This window comes from Heloderma suspectum, chromosome 2, assembly GCF_057233095.1.
Source record: "Heloderma suspectum isolate Gila_16-S chromosome 2, 16-S_ref, whole genome shotgun sequence".
In the NCBI taxonomy this organism is placed as follows: Eukaryota; Metazoa; Chordata; class Lepidosauria; order Squamata; family Helodermatidae; genus Heloderma; species Heloderma suspectum.
The window spans coordinates 243,302,192-243,321,537 of record NC_139459.1 but is presented as its reverse complement, the minus strand read 5'-3'; the positions used below and the strand labels follow the sequence as shown (position 1 = coordinate 243,321,537).

Below are 19,346 nucleotides of genomic sequence, written 5' to 3'. Positions count from 1 at the left end.
CTTACATAAGGGAGCAGTTAAAATGTGACAGGCATACCTCACCTGCACTCTGAAATTGTACAGTTCATTCCAGCATCTCAGAATCTTACCACCTCATTCTACTGCTCGTGTCAACAAGATTTAAAGATGAAATATTTCTCTTCAACTATGCCTTTTTTCCAGGCTGTTTCTTCTGGTTTCAAACAAGGCATTACTGTGACATTTTATTAAGTACACATTATAGAACCATGTTACTTCTCCTTTAAAACTACAATATTTGAAATGTCCACACATTTTAGCTGAGGTGACACTTTAACAGGAGATTTTTAAGTACACATTCTTAGCACTACATTACAGCCAACCTCCATGTAATGCTTCCCCCAGGGAGAGAGGGACAGATGGAGAGCCCCACCCTGGTGGTCACTTAAAGGCACTGCATTTAGTGGTATCGTGACAGTTCATAATTTAGAGATACTTCCTTATTTGAGACACAAGTCAACCTTTTCTTAGAAGCTAATTTGTGAACATGCCCTAAATTGTGTTATATGCTAATCCTCATTCTGTGGTTTATATTCATGAACCCAAAATCATTACAAGTGGGACTTTAGACACTTCCAACATACCCATGACAGATAGGAGTCCTTCTACATGTAGTGTCTAAGTCCACCTTGTGAATTCATAGCTGGGGTGAGCTTTAAACCAGGGATGTCCGTGCTCATAAATCAAGCTCTTAGCCACTATGCTGACCAACTCTAGATGACCACAGCAATATACACCAATTCTAGTTAATCCCTAGAACTGGTCAATGAGGTGGCTAGTAGCATAACCTATGGTCAACTAGAACTGGTCAGTGAAGTGGCTAAGTTGTGCATACTGTAGTGGTCATCTAGAGTTGGTCAGGTAGTAGTGGTCATCTAGAGTTGGTGTATATTGTAGTGGCTAGAAGCATAACCTGGGAAGTCCCGAATTCAAATTTCGCCTCAGCATTGAATTCACTAGGCAAGCCACTACCTCAAGCATCAGCACCCCATCTGGAATATGGTGGTAATAACTGTAACCAGAACTGGTCCTACCATTAGGCAGGGTGAGGCAGCTGCCCTGAGTCCTTAAGCTAGTCTGCTGCCCTGAGGTGTGGTGGAAGACACTGTCCTTTTGCCAGTGTTGAAATTAAGATTCAACTGTCAATGTGGTTGGATTGCATAGATGGAATGGGGGAAGCACCATTGTGTCCTTCACCTAGGGCAGCAAAATTACTTAGACCAGCCTCAGTAGTAACCTATTATGAAAGCTTTTGTTATAGGTCTCTGAGGTAATCTGTGTGAGGGGCTTATAACACTTTAAAGTGTTATATAAATAGTGATAATCATCATCATCTGAGTATACACTTTACTATGATATGTCGTTCTGATATATCAAGAGTTTGCAGAGAAGGGATTTTGCTGGCTGCATTATAGTTAGATAATCTGCCAACTTCCCAGTCCCATTAATCCTACACACACACACACCCCTAGAGGTAGCCTGGAAGTGGCACATACAACAACACCCAAAAATGGGTTGCCAAGTTACCATCCTCTTATAATACCCCATACATCTAGCTGGAGCAGTGTAGACATATTATGATTTTATTAGCTTATTCTTAAAAACAGTACCAGAATAAACACAATTCATGTTAACAAACCTGAGATATGTTGCATTACAGCACACCCAAGGTATTTTCAGAGTTGAAATGTATTGATAGTGGTAAGGCAGAACAAGAGGACTTACTTGTTGCCATAGTCAATTTTGGAAGTGACTTTTTGCTTCAGTTCTTTGAGCTCATCTTTGGGCAATGTTCCTGAGAGGAGCTGCGACCTCCATTCCATTAACTCGCACATCAGAGATTGTACCTGCCGGAAGCGTTCCTTTTTGTTTGCCTGAAACGTATAACACATTTCAAACTTCAACTTATCTGAAATTTCAAATGCCATTTGCTTCTTTCCAGAGGTTAAACAACTACCACATGGCAGAGAAATAGGGATATTTTCTTTGGCGTTAAATCGAAAGCTACCCTGCTTTCCCATAGAGAACGTAGTGCATTTCAGTCATACTTAAGAGCAGCCTTCCCCAGCCTGGTACCCTCCAAATGTGTTGGATTACAACTCCCATCATCCCTGACCAGTGGCCATGCTAGCTGGGAAGGATGGGAGTTGTTTAAAGTTTAGAGTGATGGAGAGACAGGGTGGATCAATGTAAAACACAGGTAAAAAGACAGACTGGATTGAACAGAAAAATTTGGGTTAGGACAGGCCTCCCCATATCAAGGGAAGGAGAATGACTGCTTGTCTTAGTGTGACTCGACAGGGGCCTGGAGAAGTGGAGCACAATCTCCTTGAGATCCCTACAGTACCGTGATGATGGCAGTTTTCTAGTTCAGTTCTTGTGTATGGAATTCATCTTGAAGAGAAAAAAGCTTTTAAGTTTCTGATTTGTGCCTTGAGCTAAATGTGCTCACTGGGTTACACCACTTTCTCCAGATGTACTGATAGGGGCATCTAAAGCACAAACAAAGCTAACAGAGGCTATTTTCTAATAATGACACTTCCACTTAAGATTTCAATATACTGTACGCTAGTGCTATCCTTTGGCACACAAGATTTGCTTGTTTTTTTTTTCAAATAGACAGGCTGTCGCAACACATTGAAAAGAGACAAGTGGTATAGTAATATATACTAGCAGCTTTTCCCCATAAGCAAAAGTAGTAGTTTCTGAATAACAGGTGCTGTCAACCTTTGACTGGCAGTGCATTATGCATTAAAGGTCAGTCAGAGACTGAAGCAGCATAAAACTCAAAGTGGAAATATACAGGCAGGCTTTTAACAATAGAACCCAAACCCTTCAATGAAGGGATTGCTTCCTTATCAACTCTCTCAAAACAGTGCTCTGTTCATGAAATTAAAGACAAAATATAGTAATAAAGAAACACTGGCCTTATTCATTTAATTTTCTCTTAGAGAAAATTAAAAACCTTAGATTATTGAAATAAAAAGAAGCCAATGAAAGAGAACAATGGGCCAGTCTTCAAAACAGGAAAAAGCCCAACCACCCCTGTCCAGCTGCTTTTCTTTATGCTGAAGGGGGGCCACCATCAATTTCTATCAGAGTTAGCAAGGCAATTTTCTTTTATTTGAAAAGATTGATCAACATGCTTGACCACCATTTAGCTAAACCTTTTATTTAGAAATTGATGGTAGCCCCACTTCAGCATGAAGAAGACAGCTGGAGTACTAGGAGGAAAGGCTAGAATGCTTCTTAAAATATTCTGCATAACTTCCAAATCATCTATTTTGCCCAACCCACAAACCTCTACACCACAGAAAATTTGTGCCAAGAATGTCCCCCAAATATTTTCAGCGCTGGCTGCACCAACTGATGTCCCCTGGTTTTAAGGAAGGTTTAACATGCTTTCACCAGTTGAGAAGGAGCCAAAGTAATAGCCTGTTTATTTGCCTTCAAGGATAGATCCTCTGACAAATGTACATCCAAATACTTATAAGATGAACATTGTGGAATAAAATGATGATCCAGAAACCATTTATGACATTAGGATCTTTTAGCAAACACCATAATTTTGCTTTTATCACAACTTATTTGAAGAAATTCTGTTCTATAATAAACTCCCAGCTTTTTCAATAATCTATGCATCCCTATTTGTATAAGCAATAACAAGACCATACTGTCTGCATATAAGAGGACAGAGATCTTTCATTGTCCTAGGGACGGCTCTAGCCTTGCTCATTTTTCCTCCCCTGCAGCCATAAAAGTCCCCTGGGAGGGGAAAAAAGTACTTACCACATAGAGCTGTTTCCAGATATTGCCCCATTCCCAAAGTGTACAGGTAACCTCTTGCACCAAAGGAATCTCAGCAGGTATTACATTTTCTGCATTTCTGAATGGAAGAATTAACACTAGCTTAATGTAATGACCTCCACCCTGATCAGCCAGATGAAGAGTCACCAGCTAGATCAGAAGGACCAATGGTACAAGCCACAGATGTGCTTGACTAATACCTAGGCCCTTGAACCTGCCGCACCTGAACTGGGACCCCCCAGAGACAGCACACACACATTGGTCATATTCCTCCAAGGAACCAGTCCTGTCTATTCCAGGGGCTTCACACATGCCAGCACCTGCTCACCAGCCCAATACACCCAAGGGAACAGACAGAAAGGAAGTAGAGCAGTAGAAGACTATTCTTTTAAGGCTCTCCATGCTTCAGGAAAGGGACAGGGCCTGGTAGGGTTAGTCTGGCTAGTTGAGCTCCAAAGCTTATAGAAGCAAGTTGCTAATTTGGAGTTGTCCAAGGTACTGCAACTCTGGATCACTACTTGCCTGGCCACACACCACCCATAGGTGCCCCCTCATGCCCTGTGGACTTCCAAACAGGATAGGATACCTTACAAATGTTTGCCTATCAGCTACTGGGTGTGCACCTCTGGGCTCATCCATTTTATGATAGGAATCAATGTCTGTGTGAATCCCTTTCAAGTGTTTTTTTATAGAAATGGTTTAACCAACCTGATGTATGTTCTTTTTCCATCAGCAGCAAATTAAATGTTTCTGTGGTCTCACAAAGGCAACAGTTTTCTCCAGTTGTCTGACCTTCGCATTTGGCATTGTAAGATAGACTTCCTCTAAACAGCTGTTGATGGACATCATGAATTTGTGTAATCCCTTTCTTTTAAAGCTATGAGCGCATCACCACATCTTGAGGCAGTTCCCTCAGTTAATTATGTGTTACTGCCAACCAGTTTCACCATCTGGCCCCAAGTTGTGGATTATAAAACAATAGCCAAACCGGAATGAAGCAAAGAAGGGGTGACCATTAAGTTATCCTTTCTTGTGTTGTGATTCCAGTATATCTTACTCTACATGTGAATCTTTTCAAAAACAAGTTAAGGTGTCCAAGGAACATGTGACACCTCAAAAGAGTAATCTAAATGTAATACCTTTTCTTCTCAATGGCAATTTCTTTGATGTGGATGAAAGATTTTGGAAATATTCCCTGTTGGAAGAAAACAATGCATACTTATTATACTTTACCAGACATAACTTCAATGATAAACTAAATATATATAGAGGTCCAGGAAGCAGCTCTGGTGAGTTTTATTCTGGTGTAAAATCTGCCACTGCAACTACAATGTATAGGGTTGGATCCAGATTTAGTCATTCTTAGACTAGACCCATTAAAATAAATGGGACTTAAGTTAATCATGACTAACTGGCAGTGGTGAGAACTTTGTTTTTAAAAAGATCTGGCTCAGTCCCACCATATTGGATAAATTCCAGCCAATGTCCAATATTCCATTTGTGGGCAAGGTGGTGACATCTCAGGTGCAGGTATTTCTGAATAAAGCAGATCATAATTTCAATCTGGCTTTAGGCCAAGTTATGGGACAGAGACTACTTTGGGAGTGTGTCCCTTTTGGTTCTCTGGGACCTCTCAGCAGCTTTCAGTACCATAGACCATAGTATCATTCTGGACCATCTGGCTGGGTTGGGATGAAGGCACTATTTTACAGTTGCTCCACTCATTCCTGAAGGGGCAATTTCAGAAGGTGGGGCCCGCCCGCCTTTTCTTTCTTTCTTTCTTTCTTTCTTTCTTTCTTTCTTTCGTTAATGGGTGTGTTTTATGTTTTAATTATATTTCTGTATTATCTGTAATGTATTCTTAGCCACCTTGAGCACTATTTTAGTAGAAAGGCAGGATATAAATTTAATAAATAACTAACTTTGAATTCATTGACTTCAGTGGATCTTCTCTATAACTAAATCTGGATGCAAGCCATGGAGTTAAAGTATTACCATAATGTTACCCACATTACAGGGTTTGCTTGCAGACATTGCACATTAATTTCCATTTTCCATTCTTCAGCCTCAAGTATTTGACAATGCCCAGCCAAATACCGCTTGCAAATGCTGCAGCATTTTGTTTTTCTTGAGCTCAGTTGCAGAACACATTATATGCTGAGTTCAGTTCCTGGTGCCTCCTGTTAAAAAGGTCAAGTAGCCTGGGATTTGAAAGAGTTCTGCCTGGAGCCTAAACAACTACTGCCAGTCGCAGTACATAACACTGGACAAGATGGACAAATAGTTGGACCTGGTAGAAAGGGATCTTCCTCTTTCTCAAGCAGATTGGCTCTTTTCAGCTTTACATGATGTTTGACATACAACATATTCTCTTATGAAGTTTGATAATGTTGTGAAGAGTAGCATAGCTTGCTGTTGGTCCTCCAGGAACCCTTGACATCCTTCAAGTACAAACATGCAAGACAGCGTCTCCATTCAGATGTTATTTCACAGTACTCAAGAGGCTCAAGTGAAATTTATATATTAAGGTATTTCTGCGGTGTGCTTCTTATTTTCCAGTGCTCTGTCTTTAATAATTGAGCCTGGGATCTATTTAGGAGCTTTGTCTTTAGTGCAGCATAAACTGATACACTCAGTTTATGTACCTCTTGTAGTCAGGTATCAAGCTGAAAAACTAAAATGTCACTCAGATTCTGGCTAGTTAACTGACATTAAACCAGAGTTCCCAGTTTCATCTGAAATGTGGCACTCTGGTTTAAGTGAACCAGGATCTTCGTACACCAAAGCTGGTGTGGAACGGGAGGAATGTATAGGCCTGACCCTTCTTCCTAGCTTCATAAATTGGACCATTAGGGAGGAATCGAAGGGAAAGTCCTTGGCCTTCTCTTGATATGACTGTTATTGTTGCTGTTACTGCTGTTAACATGGTTGCTGGTTTTATTGTTGGCTTTCATTGTCATTTTTATGTTTGTATCACTTTTAATATTTTAACTGTTTTTATGTGTTTTATTGCTGTAAGCTGCCTTGGGAGGGCTTCTGCCCTGAAAGGCGGCCAAGAAAAATTTTAAACAAAATAAATAAATAAAAGTCAAAGGGAAGAAGGAAAAAGCCAAAGTGAGCAGATGTGACTAAAGGATCTTACAGTTGGATGTAAAAACAGAGGAAAAGATTCACAGGGCAGGGGGACCTTATGATATTCCAGTGATAGGGAAAAGGGACACAGTTGGAAACAGAGGGAATAAATGCAGGGTCAAACATCATGTTACTTTAAATTACTTTTTAATTCATTTTTTATTTTAGTAGGACCACCTACCCCCAAGCAGGTAGGCGAGGTTTAATCCTTCCATTCCCCAGCCATTATTTTACCAGTAATTGCCCCCTTTCACATGATTGCAGGGCTTAGAAAAAAAGCCCCCATTGGCACTAGTGGTCCCCCAGACACACAACCCTGGTAGCCACACAGGGGAATATTATTGGTAAATTAACAGGTGAGATGGGAAGGACCCCCACTCACTCTATGTGTGGGAGGTTCTAATAAAAATTGGACCTCCCCAACTGTAAAAACAGGACAGGAAGGCCTGGCGTGCTATGATCCATGGGATCACGAAGAGTCGGACATGACTGAACGACTGAACAACAACAACTGTAAAAACAAACAAAGACATAGCTGCTAGCTATGTTTTTAAAGTAATGCTAGCTATGTCTTTAAAGGAACATACAGTGTGCCCCTTAGACTTAACTTGTTATAGAGCAAGAGGACCAAGGAGAAGCACGTAAAGAAAGAAGAGAAGATATAGAGGAGCAAGACCATGGAGACATTAGAAAGCAGCATATAGTGAAGATGAGGCAAAGCCAGTAAAGACAACAGTACAAAGGAGTAATATGAATGATGAGAGAAAATATAAAATTATCATGGAAAACTACAGAAAGTTTACCACAGGGCTCAAGCAATGCTAGACAGATATTGATCCATTAGCAAGACACATTCAGAACCCAAAAAAAAAAAATCTCAAAGGTCCTGAGATCTATATATATAGAACAAGTTTTCTGCCTGGCACGTGGACCTATACCGCATCATCTCGTATAGAGTAATCTGTCTAAGAGCTTCTGCACAACCACTTCCATGGTGAAAACAAACTAGGCAAGGTAACAATGGAACAATGGAAAATAAGAGAAGCTTTTAAAAGTAAGAGTTCCACAGATATTTACATGAGTAACTCCATTATCACATGATCACGTGGGCATAACATCAATAAGAAAAAGGCCAAGGTTTGTTTGTAAAAGCAATTTCTAAAGTACAGAGCCATTAAGCTACCCTTTAAGTTTTTTATTGCATAGAATAGTTGTGCTAGGTAACAAACAGAAAGCGATTTCTGTTTAACGGAGAACAAGGAAATGAGTTTTCTTGCTATCTAACAAGTAAGAAACTCTGATTGAATCACATTTTTAAGGACAAAGAAACAAAAGGTTACTTTCTTCAAGGCATTTCTGTAGACTTCTTGTTAGATTTGAATGCATAGTGTCAAAGAAATGTGACAATTATTTAGCTATGCATTTCTAATAGGAAATCTTCAATATGTAGAAGGATAAATCAGTAAATTAAACGCGATAGATAGCCACATTGAAAGAAATGGGTGGAACCTAAGGAACAAGAACAGAATTCTGTTCCTGATATGAGCAATTTATGGGCTGTCAGAGTCAACATAATAGTGGGAATTATGGAACAGGAATTTGAACCACATTTTACAGTGTGTTGATCTTAATGTATTAAAGGCACAATCCTATGAATGTTTAGACAGAAAAAAGTCCTACAACTGTCAATATACCCCAGCCAGCACTGCTGGGGATTGTAGGACTTTTTCTATCTAAACATGAACAGGATTGTGCCCTTAATGTGTTAGTTTTAATGGTTGCAATTCTACTCAGACAGGCATTTTCCACTTAGAGGCTTTTATCTAGCTCTGTGTGGAGCTGTTTTATAATACTGCTGTTGCTAATCTCTGTTAGTGGAAACCTGCTCATAAAATGCTCCCACTAGAGGAAGGAAGGGGAAAGACATTTTTGGCAGTTCCTTCTTCCTCCTGCCGCCCCCTGTGAGCCCTGGAAAGCTGTTTTGGAGGGTTGGGGGACCTCCTGGAATAGTGTAGAAGATGGTACAGGGGTTGCAGGGGAAATCAATGAAAATCATCTCTCCATCCTTCCTCCAGTGGGAGCCTCAGTCTCTTCTGTGAACGGAAGGTATACCCTCAGTCCAACCCATTATGTTTGTCTTTATGGTTATGATCGTATATTTTACTTGCTTTATTATATATAATTGTGTGCTGTAAGCTGTATTGAGTGTACTTAGAAGGGTGGGATTAAAATGCTAATTAATAAATGGCATTAAAGATCTCACTGACCAACACTTTGTACTTGGAAATGAAGACTAGGCTCCAAAGACTTTAGGTATGTCCAAGATTTCATCCAACCTCGTGGGATTTTTATTTCCTCCCCTTTCAACAGCAAATTCACTTGCCATATTAAAATCTGCTTATGAACTTCACCTCAGTTTCAGGGGTGGTTTCCTTGAGGTAAGGGCTATTCTTGAGAAATACAACCCCAAAGATCCCTTGAGCACATATAACTAGTTGAATCCTGGTCAGTCAATTATTTCTTACTAGATGTACTTAACAGAAAGATTCTTGTATCTTCCCATCATATTAAAACATACATCATATCCAAAACCATTCATTTCCCACCGAAACAGATATCGGCTGCAATCTTATACACATATCCTGAATTCAATGGGACTTTTAAGCATAGATGTGTATAAGAATGTGCTGTGACTCATATTCTTAGGATTAACCTCCAAACATAAAAAAGGGGGAGAGGGAGAATGGACAGTTATTAAAAAATCAAATAAACAAGTTACATAAAAAATAAAAACAACAGACAACAAGAATAAACTTACCTCTATTCCTTTATGTCTTACAAGGTATCCCTTGTACCAATCTAAAATTCAAAGCAGAAACATATTTTCTATTGCATGCCTTTTTTAATGTCGAAATGGTGCCCACACATTCAATTTCTACAAAACTAGGGTTGGAATCGTATGTATACTTACGTGGGAGTTAGTCTCACTGAATACAGCGGGACATAATTCCAAGTAAACATGCATAGTGTTGTGCTGAAAATGAATTAGTATTTTATGAACCTGATGTTCCTCTTTTTGAGGTAGCTTTTAAATAAAATTATACTGTATTATTGGAAGGCAGAAGAACGTTTGAGACTCCCCAGTCTTAAAACTAGAATTCTCTTCAGGACTCCAAAGGCCGACTCACTATACCGTCTCAAACATGCTATCTCAACCTCAATAGAAGCCCATTGTCTTCTGTCACTGTAATACAGGAAGATCTACCAATGAGCTATACAGATGAGTGAGAAAATCCTGAAAAATTCCTTTGATACCTATATCAAGACAGGCTGAAAGCCTAGAAATTACTTGCTGAATAAACAGATCATTTAGCTTGCAGACACTAATTAGCTACAATTTGATATAAGGGAAACTTTTAACATTACCAGCTTCACATTTACCTTAACATTGCTTCCCTAATGGGGGGAAAAGACAAATGCTCCAGCAAAAATGAATTACTATATGCTTTTAATAGTGAGGGGTGTTGTTGTTTTTTCAGATACAAGAACAGAAGTCTCCATTTTCAGAACTTCATGGATCCTTAGTGGATCTCATTAAATAGGAAGGATTGCTCTTCAGTATGATGGTGTTGGTTCTTACTCTTGATTCTACATTCATAGCCATTACTGCTGCTGGGTTTTACTTTGGTTTTATATTGTAGTTTTAAACTTTTAAAAGTTTTATATTACATTTTATCATGTTGTAATTTATGGTTTTAACTTTTGTGAACTGCCCAGAGAGCTTCAGCTACTGGATGGCATAGAAATTTAATTAATAAACAAAAATACATAAATATTGGCCCCAGTTCAGATGTACTGGAAACCATGGTTTCCTGCTACATAAACAAGCCACAGCAAGCCTCAGACTTGCATGCTTCCCTCACCGCTCTCTTCCTCACAAAGGCACATAAGGGTCTAATGTCCTTCCAAAGCCATTTAAGTTTATGGCCATCACCACATCTTTTGAAAGAAAATTCCATAATTTAACTATGAAGTGTGAAGAAGTACTTTCTTGTGTGTTCTTCCACCATTCACTTTTGCTAGAATAGTATTATGGGATAGGGAGAAAAACTCTCCCTATCCACTTTCTCCACACCATGCATAATTTTATAAACCTCTGTCATGCCCTCTCTTTCACACCTTTTTAAAAAACTAACATTTCACTTCATTATCTCCCCTGTATTGTTAAAAAACACATTGTGACAATCCAAAATATTCTGGAGTTTGGGGGCGGGGGTGGGTCAGTGGGTGGATGGGGTAGTAATGTTACTTCTCCTCTAGTTGGTTTTTCCCCCTACTCTGAATAAAGTTTTCATGTCTTGTTCAATCCTCCACTGAGGAGGTAGAGCAGCATCCTTTTCTGAGGCTTGTTTTGCCTTGTAGGCCTGTCGGACTGGACTGCAATCTACCAATAGGAGCCAGAATTGCTTTGACAGCCATTTCCTAGAGGGAAAAGCCACCTGAGCCTAAGCATAGCTTCACTGACAGCAGCCAGGACACAGCAGGCATGCAGAAACTCTACTGTACCATGTTACAGCACAGGCAAATTTTCTCTGCTATCAGAAAAAAGCATTTCCCTCCATTATCAAGATTAACTATTGCATCTAAACACAGGTTAACTCAGGAATGGCCATCTTCTTAAACCTCAAGGCCACCATGCTGTAGCACCAACTACTCAGCAGCCAGGGCATTAAAAGGAATGCTAATAATGTTATGTGCAGTTGCTAAGAGATAAACAAATAAACGTTAAGAAGTTGTTGTACAGCTAGAAGTCATTGCTTCTGTCAGCCAATTCAACATGGCTGGAAGCGTCTCCACTTCTCCCTTTTGAGCATGTCATCTTGTCCCTAGTCTGAACCTGGGGACTCCTATGCAAGCTCAACACAAAGGAAATAAAACAGTCGAAAATAGGAAACAATGCACACTTCCCCATTGGTGAGGTCTGTCAGAAGTGGAAGCTGAAGCCATTTTGGATAACTGAGGAGGATAATATATGTATTTACTTATTTAAACCCATTTAAGGCTGATTTTTTAAGGGTAACACCCTCTCAAGGGTAGAACACTTGAAATACACTCTGTACAGGATGAAGCAGTCAGGGTATGGTTGTGTGAATCATAGGCCCAAACAAAACAAAAAAATGCAGGCATACTGGCCATGGGCTGTCAGTTTACTCTCACTGAAATAACCAAAAGAAGTTTGTGGAAGAAGTTTCCGAAAGACCCAAATGCTTGTAGTTCAAGAGAGACCTCTTCTGGTAAGAAATGTGCTAGGCATGTTGAGGGGCTTTTTCTGAGGGTTTTTTTTTTGTTTTGGTATCTGTGCTGATCTCATCTGTGACATCAACTCACAGACCCTCTTTCCAGGGATATGCATCTTTGTATTTTTTTAACTCTGCTAAATGTTCCAAATTTCCAAAAGCTCTATTGCTTTGTGTTTCCTTTCTGAGCATAACAACTGTCACATTTTAACATTACATTGATATAATCTAAAAACTGTAACTTCTCCGGCTGTGCAAGCCCTGAAAGTTTGCAGTGCCTTACAAACAGATGAGCTAAATGCCTTTGCATTAAAAATGAACTGAACAATGAAGATCGCAATGTTTTGCTGCAAGACAAGGGACAGCACATTTTTGCTTCACCCTTTTAGCTGGAACCACTGCCACAGTGCTGCTTGGCTGAGTGAGGGACAGGGGGTAAGGTCATTTCCCCCACCCCTCCGCTATTCAGACAAGAAGCACTGGCTGGAGGGTGTAGCCTCTTCCATGGAGACTAATAATTACATTTGTTTGTTTGCCAAATGTTATTGTACCCAGAGTGGCTTATGGTGTAACACTAAAGCAGTACAAAATACTAATCAAACAACTTATTAAAACACATTATAAAACAGAACTAAGACAAACAGACAGCACTGAGGCTAAATATATATGACACATTAAAAACTCAAGAAAGCAACTGGAGGAGGCATTGTGGATCCTCAGTATCTGAGCCACACTGAATATTTCAGTGTGCACAGGCACATATGCACCAGAAGCTCATTGTTTTCATAATTGTATTTAGTTTTTTTTTATTTCATTTCCTTACTGCCCAATAGCCAAAGCTCTTTGGGTGGTTCACAAAAATTAAAACCACAGAATGCAGCATAAAACAATATAAAATATGAAAGCTGAAAACCACAGTATAACCGTACAACCAGAATAAAATCTAGCAACAATGCAGAGATTTAAAATACGGATTTAAAACACAAAAGCTAAAAGACTAGGCAGCTAAAATGCTAAAATACTGGGAGAATAAAAAGGTATTCACCTGGCACCAGAAGGAGTTTGATCTATGTATCTGATAAAACATAGATACATCCAAAACACAACTCAAATCAAAATTATATGTTGTGCTTACATAGATACCTTTCTTCACAAGTATGATTCCTAGGAAGTACTTCTTCACACAGCGCATAATCTATGGAATTCACTTCCATAAGATGCAATGATGGCCATCAACTGGGACACGTTTAGACAAATTAATGGAGGGTAGCTACCAATGGCTACTAGTCATGATGGATATATAACCTCCAGTATGAGAGGCAACATGAGCAGGAGAGTGCAATTGTGTTCATGCCCTACTTGTGGGCTTTCCACTGGGGCATCTGGGTGGCCACTGTGCCAGACTAGACAGGACTTTGGTCTGATACAGCATGGCTCTTCTTATGTTTTTATACAGTCACCTTACAAAAACTATAAAGCCTGCTTTATGGCTAAAGCTATGGATGAATAATTTCCATTTACAGTTTAATCAAGACCACAATGAGAGTGTTCTGCTTATCTTAATTTTGATTATTTTATCTCAGATTGTTGTTCAGTCGTTAAGTCGTGTCTGACTCTTCATGACCCCATGGACCATAGCACGCCAAGCCTTCCTGTCCTGTGCTCTCTTCCGGAGCGTGCTCAAGTTCATATTCATTGCATCGGTGATGCTATCTAGCCATCTCATCCTCTGCCGTCCCCTTCTCCTTTTGCCTTCAATCTTTCCCAACATCAGGGTCTTTTCCAGTGACTTTTCTCTTCACATTAGGTGGCCAAAATATTGGAGCTTCAGTTTCAGTATCTGTCCTTCCAATGAGCAGTCAGGGTTGATTTCCTTTAGGATGGACTGATTGGACCTCCTTGCAGTCCAGACTTAAACTGAAGAACGTAGGGAAAACCACTAAACCATTCAGGTATGACCTAAATCATATCCCTTATGAATATACAGTGGAGGTGAGGAATAGATTTAAGGGATTAGACCTGATAAGACAGAGTGCCTGAGGAACTATGGACGGAGGTCTGTAACACTGTTCAGGAGGCAGCAACTCAATCCATCCCAAAGAAAAAGAAATGCAAGAAAGCAAAGTGGCTGTCTGATGAGGCTTTACAAGTAGCTGAGGAAAGAAGGGAAGCGAAAAGCAAGCGAGAAAGGGGAAGAAATATCCACCTGAATGCAGAGTTCCAGAGAATAGCAAGGAGAGACAAGAAGGCCTTCTTAAATGAACAATGCAAAGAAATCAAGGAAAACAATAGAATGGGAAAGACTAGAGATCTTTTCAAGAAAATCGGAGATATCAAGGGAACATTTTGTGCAAAGACAGGCATGATAAAGGACAAAGAAGGTGGGGACCTAACAGAAGCAGATGAGATTAAGAAGAGGTGGAAAGAATACACAGAAGAACTATACAGGAAAGATCTTAATGTCCCTGATAGCCATGAGAGTGCGGTCACTGAACTTGAGCCAGACATCCTAGAGAGTAAAGTCAAGTGAGCCTTAGGAAGAATTACTAACAACAAAGCTGGTGGAGATGACAGTATTCCAGCTGAGCTATTTAAAATCCTAAAAGATGATGCTGTTAAAGTGTTGCACTGAATATGCCAACAAATTTGGAACACTCAACAGTGGCCACAAGACTGCAAAAGGTCAGTTTACATTCCAATTCCAAAGAAGGGCAATGCCAAAGAGTGTTCAAACTACTGTACAATTGCGCTCATTTCACATGCCAGCAAGGTGATGCTCAAAATCCTACAAGCTAGGCTTTAGCAGTATGTGAACCGAGAACTACCGGGAGTACTAGCTGGGTTTCGAAGACACAGAGGAACTAGAGATCAAATCGCCAACATTCGCTGGATCATGGAGAAAGCAAGAGAATGCCAGAAAAACGTCTATTTCTGCTTCATTGACTACGCTAAAGCCCTTGATTGTGTGGATCACAACAAACTCTGGCAAATTCTTAAAAGATGGGAGTACCAGACCACCTTACCTGTCTCCTGAGAAACCTGTACAAGGGTCAAGAAGCAACAGTAAGAACCAGACATGGAACAACCGATTGGTTCCAAATTGGGAAAGGAGTGCGACAAGGCTGTACATTGTCACCCTGCTTATTTAACTGATATGCAGAGTACATCATGAGAAACACCGGGTTGGATGAATCACAGGTCAGAATTAAGATTGCTGGGAGAATTATCAACAACCTCCGATACGCAGACGATACCACCCTAATGGCAGAAAGTGAAGAGGATCTAAAGAGCCTCTTGTTGAGGGTGAAAGAGGAGAGTGCAAAAGCTGGTTTGAAACTCAACATTAAAAAAACGAAGATCATGGCATCTGGCCCCATCACTTCCTGGCATATAGAAGGGGAAGAAATGGAAGCAGTGATAGATTTTATTTTCTTGGGCTCCAAGATCACCGCAGATGGTGACTGTGGCCATGAAATTAAAAGATGCTTGCTCCTTGGGAGGAAAGCTATGGCAAACCTAGACAGCATAGTAAGAAGCAGAGACATCACCTTGCCGACAAAGGTCCATATAATCAAAGCTATGGTTTTCCCAGTAGTAATGTATGGCTGTGAGAGCTGGACTATAAGGAAGGCTGAGCGCCGAAGAATTGATGCTTTCGAACTGTGGTGCTGGAGAAGACTCTTACGAGTCCCCTGGACTGCAAGGAGGTCAAATCAGTCCATCCTAAAGGAAATCAACCCTGACTGTTCATTGGAAGGACCCACATAGTAAAACCAACAAACTGACAAAAAGAGACAGGTCAAACGAGGTTCCCCTCCTAATATGAATGAGTTTAATTACACTACATAGTCAAATACACACTTCACAGTTTGAGCTTAAGGAGATAAATAACCATTTGGTTAGAGTGAAATCTCATTAATTCACCCAAGTGTTCAGGTAACAAGCATGTTTGCTTCTAAGAAGCAAGCCTGATGAATGTACATTTGAAGAAAACAGTAATAAAGGCATTGTCCCAGGAAATCTTTCCTCCCAATGTGCTCATAATTCAAGCTGATGCTGCAAATTAGCCAGCACTGAACTATGGCGATAACAATATATTCAAGCCAACAAGGAAGCACAGCTTTTAACATTACTTTCTCACCTTCACAGTCTTCCAGTATATGGACTACATCGCCAATATGCAGAGATAACTGTGGCACTCTTGCAGCACTGAAATTGTATATCGCTGTGAAAATACAGAATAAATTGTCATGTATTCAAGCAAATTATTATTTTTTTTAAATGACGACTGTGTTTGGACATAATGCTGAACCACACTTCAGAGCTATGGGAACAAGCTCGGGTGAGCTTTGGGCTCATTTGCTCCCCCTTGATTGCCCCTTGCCCCCCCTCTCTGTGTGGCTGCAAGGAGGAGAGTAGAAGCTTTCATTTCTATTTTCAACTAATCAGTGGTACTAATTCCACCCAAAGTGAGAACTATGGTTAGGGTTAATTATGGTTTAAGGAAACAAGCCAGGATTGTAAACCACAGTTTGAAGCTGGCAGGCTTCCCTAAACCATAGTTCAGTTTGCATAGGTTCTGCTCCTCTGCTCCCCTCCTTGTAGCCGTGTCGGAGTGGGGAAAGAGGGGCCCTTGAGTCCTGAGGCTCATGCAGACAACTCTAAACCATAGTTTAGTGGAGCCTTCCCCAACCTAGTACCTCCAGATGTTTTGGCCTTCTATTCCCATCTGCCTAGCCAGCATGGCCAATGGTCAGAAATTATTTATTTATTACATTTATGTCCCGCCTATTTTCCTCCTTAAGGAACCCAATGCGGCATACATAATCCTCCTCCTCTTCATTTTATCCTCACATCAACAACCTGTGGGGTAGATTGGGCTGAGAGTCTGTGACTGGCCAAAAGTCACCCAGTGAGCTTCATGGCTGAGTGGAGACTAGAACCTGGATCTCCCGACTCCCAGTCCGACACTCTAGCCACTACACCACGCTTGAGTTATAAAGCAGGCCAATGTGGGATAGAGGGGACTTGAGAATCACAATTATATTTTTTAAGTAGGAAAAAGGGTATACATATTAACTAAACTAAACTATGCTAGACCTTATATCTGAGATCAAGAAGTCAGCTATACACGTGAGAAGAAACTAAAGGCTCCATGAAGAGATTTGATTCACAGCACCAGATTATTTGATTCTGTTTTAACTGAAACAAACCTGAAATGTTAAACATAAGAAATGTGTGTGCCTAGCAAGTGGGCAGTCTCTGAAATAAGGCGACTACAAGGAGTGGCAATCTTTCTGCACCAGGCGGCACAGCCAGATTACAAGGACTATGGCCTTTAACAAGGTCTGCTGAATGGCTTGTATCCACTCTTATACTGAAGAAGCTTCACTCATACAAGCCCCCCGCCCATTTTTGCCCATCTCCCCTATCCATAGCAGCCACCTGTATTACATTCCATACTGTTCCAAAGGGTGTGCCGACCCTCAGGATCAGCAGAGGAGCTGCACTGCAGTGGACAGAGGCAGGAACAAGACTTAGGCAGCCAACTTGTGCCACAGCACTTTTGGATATAAGCCATTATATTGCTTTGAGGCATAAATACTGTTTGTGAAGCAAACCTTCCATGCTTTTGTTAAATCAGTTTGGAGAACAGGAATGAGAATGAGACTTGTTCCAAAGTGAGAACTGGGCTTTCAGTCTGAAATAAATTGGCTGATGCTGAACTGTTTTAAAAGAATCAATACACTGTAGTCCTCAACACACATTTAATGGGTTCATTTTGTTCCAGGTTCTCCCCTTGTCCTCCTAACTTCAGTGACATTCAGAAATCAATCTTGGCATTATTTCCAATACTTTTGCTAATATAGAGAGAGAGAGCCACAGAAGGCAATGTCAAGACTTAGCAAAAGGAAACAAAACAAAAATAACTGCAACGGTATTCCAAAGCAGCAATTAAAAGCAAAATGCATTTTATCCTCACATTTGGCTATCCCCTTTAAGTATGTTAAACCTATGCTGCCTGTTGTAAGTCAGCTTTGTTAATAGTCAGAGTTTTTGAGAAAACTTCATTCCAAGTACTGTGTACCAAACCAGTTTATATAGCCACCCTGTGTCATCAAACTGTTCTCTGAATACATTCTATTCCATTGTTATTAGATTAAAATTGTAAACTTTTAAAAGCAAGGACCATTTCAACTCCTTACATTTTGGGAGACTACACTCTTCATTTCTGTTCCACCCTCCTTGCACCTGGCTCCTGTCTTGGTTAGTAGCAAAGGGAGGTTTACCTTACGTTCCCTTTGTTTTCTCCTCTAATTTTTTTTTCAAGTATTTTAAACTAATACTTACTTCAGGCAGAGGCTGTTAGACCACCTATTCTTGTAAAGGGCTGCTCAGTTAAGGGTTAAAGTAGACTTGATGTCGGAATTCCATGATCGCTGTCAACGATATAATTTTACAAAGAGCAGCTACAGCAGGCCACAGTATAAACTGGAACTGCTCCCTGCATTGTTTCTTCCCCCCCAAAAAACCCCCTTCCCCCCCGAAAGCTGCTAGTTGCCCCAGCTGGGGGGAAAATGGTGGGCAAATAGGCTGTGTACCCATACTCTTCTTCAAACTTGGGCAAATGGTAGCCTAGTGGGATTTTCAGTGGGAAAATTTGGGGATCCCTTCGCTCTGGTCCCAGTCTGGGTTGGCAGGCCCCAGCAGCTGCTTTATTTAAAAGATGCAGACATTGGGAGATCCAGTTGTGAAATTCACGTCTATTTTGATCCATAGTCAAAGGGAGGAGAGAGGTGAAATAACTCAGAACCCTTTTATCATACATAGAATATGAAGTGGCACCTGTTAGAGCAGGGGTCTCCAACCTTTATGGACCATGAGCACATCTGGCATTTTGAAAAAGTGCCCTGGGCACCACCACAAATTAGCTGCTGTAAGGGACTTGAGGGCCAATCACAAAAATGCTGGGAGTGCCCTCCCCCTTATTTGTGTTTTTGTGTGTGCATGAATATGCACCCTGTGTATGTATTACTCATTCTGGCCTTTCTCCCTCTCTCTTTCCTTCTTTCCATCCATCTCTGGCTCTTC

The 19,346-nt window shown here is 40.5% G+C and overlaps 1 protein-coding gene across 1 annotated transcript in view; it reads right to left on the bottom strand.

Annotated features, from left to right (window-relative positions):
• Window positions 1-19,346, bottom strand: part of DOCK2 (dedicator of cytokinesis 2) — a 409,918-nt gene that overhangs the window by 383,932 nt on the left and 6,640 nt on the right. The window contains 5 exon segments of the mRNA XM_084838639.1: window positions 1,744-1,892; window positions 3,808-3,904; window positions 4,965-5,020; window positions 9,776-9,816; window positions 16,396-16,479. Coding sequence (XP_084694765.1) covers window positions 1,744-1,892; window positions 3,808-3,904; window positions 4,965-5,020; window positions 9,776-9,816; window positions 16,396-16,479 — 427 coding nt within the window.